Source organism: Sinocyclocheilus rhinocerous, unplaced genomic scaffold (assembly GCF_001515625.1).
Source record: "Sinocyclocheilus rhinocerous isolate Xijiao unplaced genomic scaffold, SAMN03320098_v1.1 scaffold3309, whole genome shotgun sequence".
Lineage (NCBI taxonomy): Eukaryota > Metazoa > Chordata > Actinopteri > Cypriniformes > Cyprinidae > Sinocyclocheilus > Sinocyclocheilus rhinocerous.
The window spans coordinates 48,710-58,147 of NW_015645536.1; the positions used below are offsets into that span (position 1 = coordinate 48,710).

General features: G+C 39.1%; 1 protein-coding gene across 1 annotated transcript in view; it reads right to left on the bottom strand.

The window, feature by feature from the left end:
- LOC107706127 (catenin alpha-2-like) overlaps positions 1-9,438 on the bottom strand; it is a 440,403-nt gene that overhangs the window by 20,566 nt on the left and 410,399 nt on the right. The window contains exon 9 of the mRNA XM_016509710.1: positions 1,614-1,766. Within this exon, the coding sequence (XP_016365196.1) occupies positions 1,614-1,766 (153 nt within the window). The remainder of the gene's footprint in view (positions 1-1,613; positions 1,767-9,438) is intronic.

Below are 9,438 nucleotides of genomic sequence, written 5' to 3' on the forward strand. Positions count from 1 at the left end.
TGTTTTCTGAGTGACGCACGGCCAGGCCAACCACAGGTAACTAGGGTCAGCCGACGTCACAGCGCTAGCTGGAGGCAGCAAAACAAAGGGGAAACTGGAGGCGGCCCATTCAAACCAGCGCAGATTCGGCTACATAAGGAGCTTAAATATCGTCTTGTTGTGATGTTGGGTGCCAGAATCGATGTAATACAGCCTCAAATTAGAAATTTGATCGCATATCTGCTGCCACTGCCAGACAAAAATCCGACGACAGCTGTGGTTAAACGTGATAAAACGAGCAGACTGGACAGAAACGATCGTCAAAAATGCTCGCGTTTGCAGCGCACACTTCTTATCAGAAAAGGTTAAATAAAGTATTTTGTTGTTATGGGTGTGTCTACAGATTTCTTGCCATATGTCTATGTTTCTTGCATCATTTTGTGGTTAAAGTTAACCTTTTCGACATGTTTCCCTGTTGTCTTTGCTCAGCAACAGCATGGACGTGATGTTGTCTGGGGGTTTGGCAAAAGGAGAGTGGGACTGTGGGCGGTGCTCAGGGTGGTGACTGAAGGCGGTGACTGTGTAGTTCTGAAGTCAACTTTTTACGGAAATCACAACGGTTCGTGAAAAATCACAGCTACTTTAAGCAGGCTGTATGAATTTTACTGTGGACTGACTGTTTTGAAACGTATATGGTAGTTACATAGCACCTAGATCTCAGTTATCATGAAAAAAGCCAGGAAATTTCAGTTTTGACAATATGGGACCTTTAATGTCTGTTTTTTTTTTTTGTATATTAGTGTTATATTCCATCCCTACTGTGTTATTCCTATGTATGTCTGCACTATGTCTGTACTTTCTTCTGCAATGGAAGCTCCTGTCGACAAGTCAAATGCCTTGTGTGTGTAAACATACTTGGTAATAAAGCTCTTCTGATTCTGATCTAGATGCCACTTACAGGCTTTAACAGCAAACAGAATATCTCACTGTTTTGTGTACAGTTTTTTTTGAGCTCTCGTGTAATAAAACTGTGGTGTATGCCCCCTTGTATATAGCTAGGAAAATGTGTGCACTCATGCTTCTGTGTGCTAAAGCCTATATATTGAGCGAAAGCAAGTGTGAGACAACGTCATGATTTATCTGTTTTACTCAGAAGTGATCCTCTAACACTTTCAAAAAGTTCAGTTCAGTATACGTTATATGCCCTTTTGCATTTTTGACATATCAACCTTTAACACCAACCTTCAGATAAGCGTCTCTTTCCCATTCAGCCGTTTTACCTCAGTCACCATATTGCTCTTTGATAATGGGAATGAACTGCATCTTTGAAGTCGAGTCACGAGAGATATTAAAGAGGAAAAAAGAAAATGTTAAAGCCATTCCCTGGTGTCATTCCCCCTCTGTGATCCAAATCCATGTTATCAAACACAAATTTGTCATTACAGAATTGAGCTCCACTGCACCATATTCCACCATTAAATTGCCTTGGCTTGGCGGATGACTTCCTAAAGGCCAACTCGTGCTCTGACTGATAGTGGCCTGCGGTGCCCCAGATAAGAATCATCCGCTCGGGCTGAATGAGATGAGGGAGTTGAGTGAGGGAGTTGAGTGAGGGGGTGTTATATGTTACTCACCTCCACCAGCTTGTTGGCGTGTTCGCGGAAGACCTGCGCATACTCCTTAACCTCTTTCTCGTTACCGCTCTTGGCCGCCTCTATCAGCACCAGCAGAGGCACGTTGGTCTCCAGGAAAGAGTCAGATATGTGGTCCATAACAGCCTTCCTTAGCTAGGAGAAAAGAGACAGAGAGAGCAGGGATCAGCTCATGTCCTACATAAACTGTCCAGCACTTGAACTTGTACTTGGAGCTCTGACTGTAGGGCATTTACAAGCGGCAAACTCCAGGTTTAACACATTTTCTAATGGAGAGCTTAAAGGTGGGGTAAGCGATTTTTAAAAAATGCTTTAGAAAACTGATTCGGGCTGACTAGCAAAACAAACTTGTAGCCAATCAGCAGTAAGGGGCATGTCTACTCATGATGTGGAGGAGAGAGCGTTCTGGTGTTAAAAACAGCTAGATGGAGCGCAACGGAATTGAACAGAAGGCACGTTTATAGGTGCATTAGCACCAACACACTGTTACGTAAACACTCTATTCACTTGAGATTCTTCAAGAGGGCCTGTAATACCTGGATAAAGACACCATTCACATCCATCTAAATGGCAGTTTTCCCCTGGAAGTGTGCAATTTGAAATATGCCATTTTGCTTATGGAATGCACATGTTTTGAATCAATTAACAGAGTTGTATATATCTGATGGCAAAATTCCAAACCAAAGTGGTTTTAAGAGGCCTTAAAGGGATAGTTCACTCAAAAATAAAAATTCTCTCTTTAAATGCTCACCATCAAGGTATTCCAAACCCGTAAGATCTTCATTCATCTTCGGAACACAAATTAAGATATTTTTGATGAAATCAGAGCGCTTTCTGACTCTCCATAGACAGCAACACAACTAACAAATTCAAGGCCCAGAAAGGTAGTAAGGACATTGTTAAAATAGTGCATGTGACATCAGTGGTTCAACCGTAATCTTATGAAGCTATGAAAATACGTTTTGTGTGCAATGAAAACTAAAAATAATGACTTTATTCATAAATCGAAGATGAACGAAGGTCTTACGGGTTTGCAACGACAAAAGAGTGAGTAATTAATTACATAATTTTCATTTTTGGGTGAACAAAAATCTTTTAAAAAAATTACCTAAGGCAACAACTACATTGTAATGAAGAAAATAGTTATTTCATAAAAGAGTACATGACTACATTTGACATGGCAATGTTTGGGCATAGCAAGAGAGCAAAAGTGCAAATTCTACAGTACCTTTAAAAAAGTAGCAGGCAAGGAAGGAATAGTAAGCAACTTGAGGTTAAGTGCCTTGCTTATGCCAAGTTCACACTGCACGATTTTCAAAGACGTCGAATCACTGTTGGTTTCACACTGAACGACTATCTGGGGTAGCATTCAGTTGTTGCTGTGTTCACACTGCACGATGGAACGACGACAGGAGGTTACACACTGTATGACTTTACAATAGGAAGAATCGCCGACAGCTCTGTCTGGTGCAGGGTTGCCAGGTTTTCGCTACAAAACCCGCCCAATTACTACAATATACAGTGGGTACGGAAAGTATTCAGACCCCCTTAAATTTTTCACTCTTTGTTATATTGCAGCCATTTGCTAAAATCATTTAAGTGAACGAGCACCGATTTGCCTCCGATTTCGGGCATTTGTCGGCTATTTCGCAAAACTTGTCGGCGAGTGAAAAATCGGGCTAAAATCGTGCAGTGTAAACTCGGCATTAGGGGCACAATGCTAAAAGCTCATGGCTTGCTAATTGCAGTGATCAAGCTAGCAACCTTTAGATCACTAGCTCTGAGCATAAGCCAGTTTCACATCAACCTAAAATACACAAGCATGCATTTTGCCTCAAGGTAAGAGAAAAGCTTAAAATATCTCTTGAAACAGGATATGTGATTATTAACAAGATTACTAGTGTTCTTATAAAACTATACAATCACTGTTATATAATTGCTGATTTTAGTAGCAGAAACACATCATCAGCAATATTCACAGTTATATACAGAGAATACATTGGGGGCTATTCTAATAGGGCAGTAGGTAGAGTCCCATGACACATGTCCTATAATGGATGATGGGAAACACTCCTAACAAGCAATAATTATCATTCAGGAATGCACATATTTTAACCAATTAAAAACCCTGTGATAGGCCATGGTGGGCAGACAGTAATGATAAATTATGGCTAAAGGGGACGCATAATCCATCACTGGCAATAAACTTGGCCAGTCAGAACTTGAGACTTGAGACGCCCTTAAAGGAGACATGTCACAGAAAACAGGATTTTCTGTTTCTCAGTTCAAAATCTTAATAAATTAGCAAAAATATTTGAAATATTTGTGGTTATGAGGTTGCATTTACACATCAGTAATCATCAAGCGAACTTCTGAAAAAGGGATATTCGTAGCTTTTGGTAAAACTATTGAAATGTGTTAAAGAAAAAAAAAGGGCAGATGAAAAATGTCCCAAAATTTTTGGTAAAAGAAAATTATGTTTTTGTTGCAGGAAGTCAATAGCTGCCACAAAAGTGTAAAATACGACTCCTCTTTTTGGTATGTAAGGAAGTTTAAGGCCACGCTGGGCTATGGAACAGGCAATGAAACCAGAGCCAAGCATGAGGACGTCATCTTTTCAATCAATGTGCAGCACTCAGTGGAGGAGTTCTTGGCCACCTGAGCATGAAATTCAGAAAACAGAGCACACTCCATAGGTAATGATCCTTCTCCCTGTGTGCCGATGATTTAATTGAAATGTTTTAATGAACCTTGGCGCTCTGTCTCTAATAACCTCTGGTAAAGGATGTGTGCTTGTCTTCTTAATGGTTTGGGTGCAACCCCAGGGAAAATGAAATAGAAATATAGTGACCAAAATGTATAATTTTTCTGCTTATACTGCCTAAAAAACTAGAGATGCACTAGAGTGCACATGAGTCACGATGTGTGTAAAAAATGAACTACATAAAAAAAAAGAAGAACAGTACTGTACTAGTATTTGAATATATTAATAATCTTAAACTGGGACTCAGTCTGACGGCATTTCATTTCCTCCACCCCTTCTTAAAATTAATTTTTCAGTTCTCACGGAGCTTGAGAGCAAGTGATCTGTCTCTGCTTTTTTTATTAAGATTATTTAAACCATAATTATTTTCCTTCGACATCGACCATGGCATTTTAGGGTCAGTTCCGTTAGCATCTTATCATCATTATGCCAGTGAGATTAATTTCTGTTTACTGGGAAAATCTCATTTTCAGGTTGCAGACCTTTAAACCTTTATTTAATATACTGCATGTTACAAATGTGGCAACATGTTAAATCAAACACGGTATTCCCTCACTCGAAAAAGCTTGTTAAATGTTCCAATAACATAGCTAGCATTGGCAAGACAACAAGTATAGCCCACAGTGAGGCCCTTCATGTCTAATGTCTTTTTCAAAGAAGGAACTGAAGTTATAGTCATGTAATCTCAGGACTAAATTGGAAAAAAAGCTTGACGAATGGAGTGCTCCGCCGACTCCTCGCAGACTACAAAAACAGCAAGCCAAAAATTGGAAACACTGAGGAGAGGAAGTGCTTTCCTTTAAATTGCTCTGAGGGACTGAAAAAATTGAAATCTTGTGATCCTACCTGTCATCTTCCCCTTTCTGTCTTTCTGCCTCTTTTCCCAATTTCTCCCTAATCTTTTGTTGTCTTCATCCATATGGCACTGAAGCGCCAGTAAAAAATCAGCATAGCAAACTCAATCAAGTCAAATTCAGACAGAAACAAAGACAAAATAAGGAATAAAGCGTGTACTTAGGCAAGTCAAAAGATAAATCATTTAATGCTGCAAATGGGAGGGGGGGGGGGGGTTAAGAGATGAGATTAGCTTGTGTTTGCTAATTTCGCTTAAAAACTGGAAAGTGTATTTTTAAGGATTAACCACCTGCTACAACATGAAAACACAAATGCCATGGAGAACGAAAGTCAAATCGGCAGTGAAATTCAGTGATCTTCTGTAATTTACTCAGTCTAGGGCTCAGAACAAAGCTAACAGATGTTTGATTTCTTAATCTGAGAAAACAAGAGCAGTTCATTACACTGTTGATTTATTTCCACTTTCTCCACCAATGTTTTTATTAATTTCTGAAAACTTGGTATTGGTATTATTCCTGTTTTACAACTGAGAGACCGTAACATTTTGATTGTAACAATCATGGAAAACAAATGAATGTGGCAAAATACAATCATCAGTGGCTTCAACTTTGTCTGTCCGTCTTAGAATTTGGATTCTCTGCAGATAGCGGCAGAAGCTTTGGGTCAAGGGCTCGACGTTTCTTATTAAAATGTCAAGGGCAATCACAGGATAAACATGCTCCTGTACCTGGTTAGCAGAAAAGGCAGCCAATACAAATCAGAATGAAGTAACAGCACTGATTTAGTATTAACAATGACATCTGGAGAGGATAGGGGGTGGAGGGAAAGAAACAGAGTGAGTGGAGATGTGCTGTTTGATCTTCCTGTCATGTCTGTAAATGAGTCTGATAGCAAAGCTCCCTCCCATTCAATGATCACCGCAGAGGTCTTAGGGCAGAGTAAAGGAAGCCAGAGAAATGATTTTCTTGCTCTGGAGAGACGGCATTTAGGTTAAAGCTTTAGCATTGATTTGAATGTTTTTGCTCCTGGCCAAACTGAAAGGTACATCCCTTCGTGCTGTCTGAGGAAGCCCCTTTGATGAATAGTTATATAAAAAATATGATGAATTTAAGAACTTAAGGTGATAGTGTTGACAAGAAAACGACAAGTGTTTCTTGTCATTGCAGGATTTTGGGCCAGTACGATACAGATAAATAAATCATTAAATTATTGCATTATTTATTAATTTTTTATGTACTTGAAATTAAATATAGTATCACCACTAAACTTCAACAGACTGTAGAGCAAGCATAGACGTGATTCAGCCATGAAAGCACAACACTTTATCCAAAACAATAATCGATGTTTGACATCAAGTGAAGGTTTTAAATTTCTACAGCTCATTGAAATTGTATATGCAAAACAAGTTACAATGTATTATAAGAAAGGTAACTCTAATGGGAGCACTGAATCTAAATAAAAAGCAGTTTCTTACATAACATATTCACATAACAGATAGGTTCCATCTCTCACAGAGAATCACATAACATTTGAGTCAATGTACACATCTATGAGCGGATGCTACGGACACCGTGGCAGTGTGACAATTGACAATTTCTTGAAATAGAAATAAGAAAGCAGAGAAGACAGACTGTGGGAAGGTTTTTCTAGACTGTTGATGAGAGCGGCAGAAGAGCCGGTGTGCACATGGGTTTATCAACTGCTTCTGTTATCATCATCCACTATGACAGACTGAGGTACCACTGTACCCTGATCCCTGATCGTGAGGGCCTACTGAGGACTTTATCAGCGAGTAGGAGCGCTGTACTTCCAGCCTGAGTCCCACTGCCTGCATTAATGTATTGCCCACTGACTTCAGCCTCGACTGCGCTGCAATGCAGGGCTTTTTTATAAGGAAAAATGGGGAGTGGCGCCTCTCTGGGGCTCTCGCTTTCTGTGACTGTCTTTGTGACATTGACTACATTTGTGTCAGTATGAATCAGTTCAATCCGATTGCTGTACTGTATCTTAAATTCTGCAGTGCAAAAAAAAAGTATTCTCATTTTTGGTTTCACTATTTCTTCACAAAAGATTGTTTAATATTCCCTTGTGTAAACATTACCCTCAGGGGTCTTCAACAGGGGGTCCGCGGTAGTATTGCGGGGGGTCTGACAATTATTGTGTGAGGAAAGCAAAAAACAAAATGCAGTAACCAACAATACAAAATTAAGTTAACTTCCACTGAAGCTAATGTTCAGTTAAATGGTTAATTGTCCTTCCCACATAAACATAAAATTATTTAAATTATTTAAATTATTTAAATATAAATTATTTTATATTAATGTGCATGTATCTGACTCTGTACATTAATGGTTATTTTCAATGGATTTGCAATCTACGCATCATAAAATAGTATGTAGATTTGCAAGGTATTATGTGCATATTATTATAGACCATGCAACGGTCAATTTTCCATTCTTCATCGCTATCCACCAAGGCCTGAAAAGAGTTATCAATCAATGTACTATGCATGACTATAATTGCAAAAAACACTTGGATTTAAACATTTACATAGCAGTTATTTAAAATCTGATATTTTTTCCCACCTGAAGCGTTTGCATGTTTACGTGTTTATATATTTATTACGAATCTTCCCAACCTCAAACTTTAGGAAGGTAGTGTATCTATTGTTAAGGGAATCTGAAACAGCCATTCAAAACATTTTACTGGAACTGCGTCTGAATACAACACAAAGGTTCAATGCCACTTTTAGGCATAAGGGTTCATTAGAAAAGTTGCAAATCACGACATTCTGTTATGCTCAATTAGTACACAGTACAAAAACTGAGCTTATTGCATACACATGTCAGTGTTAAGATGCTCATGTAGAAGGGAATTGCACAGGATGACATGTAAAAATGTCAAAGCATGCTTAAAAACTCCCCTTTAAGTCTTAAGAAATGGCTGCCATATGCTGTACAGTAATAGCCTGACAGTTCAGAGCGCTGAGGGAACCCGAACTCTCCAGACTGTAGACATCACTCAGAGCGACTGTTTAAAATTGAAACAATTTCTGCTTGCGAATTTCATAAGTGTGGGAAATGTACAACTGATTTAGAAGTGTTAAAACTGAGCTCTACTTTGAAAAAGCGATTTTAGTTTGAGAGCAGGCAAGATTTATGAGTTTTTCTCTGTGTGTCTGTCTCTAGGAGATTTTCTTAGATGTAGATTAAGAGTAGCTGTCAGCTAAACACTTCCAAAGAAGTCAAAGCGGCTGTGGTAACAAGACTCTGTAAGAACAGCAGTAAGATGCCAACACTTTCACAAGATCACAAAAACAAGTCATATGCCAGAAGCAATAATTACACATATCCACACAGAGTAAATATAAAAAAATAGAAAATGTTTGTGTGTTTTCAGAATAACAAATTATTTCGTCATCTTTTTATAGTATGAGCAATTTCATCAAAGCACACACATTGCAGGAACTCAAAATTGTTTCTACGTATTTGCGATTCACAAAATGGATCCTGAAACTGAAAGCGAGCGAGAGAGAGAGAGAGAGAGAGAGAGAGAGAGAGCTTGCTTAAGCATATGCTCAGAGAAGTGTTGTTCACTAGAGGAGCATCCTGAAGTAAGCTATCAGTCAACGGAGAGCTGGGAGGGAGGACTTGACAGACACATTTATTAGGAATGGGATGACAGATGACACATAGCTCAAAGTGGTGTAAAGGGATGTGTGTGTGGGGACTGTTAATTGCACAAGAACAGATATTTAAGAGTATTAGTTCAGCGTGGTACGTTCCCACACCTCCAGTATTATTCATCCGGTTTCTAAACAGCTGAAAGGCTGTACCTCAGATCTTTTCCTCTTTGTGTTCTGCTTATGCTGTTATTCTTGTTTTTATTTTCATTCTCTGTCTGTAATGCTCGGTGGCAGAGCATTATGGGAGCTCAAGCACTCGGTGGCATCTGAGAGGCGTGCCTCTGGGGGAGAGGTCTGACAAATGCTGGGTTTAGTTCCGTGACTGGCCCTGTGACTGCTGAATTACTCCACTAGGAGGTCCACTAGCTACGACAACACCCTGTGACTGTGGATAACCAAACAGTGATGTCATAAGATTTCTATCTTTCTTTCTGCTCATGCAGAATAATGGCAAAGAAAAAAAAATAAAGTAGCCAATATATATATATATATATATATATATA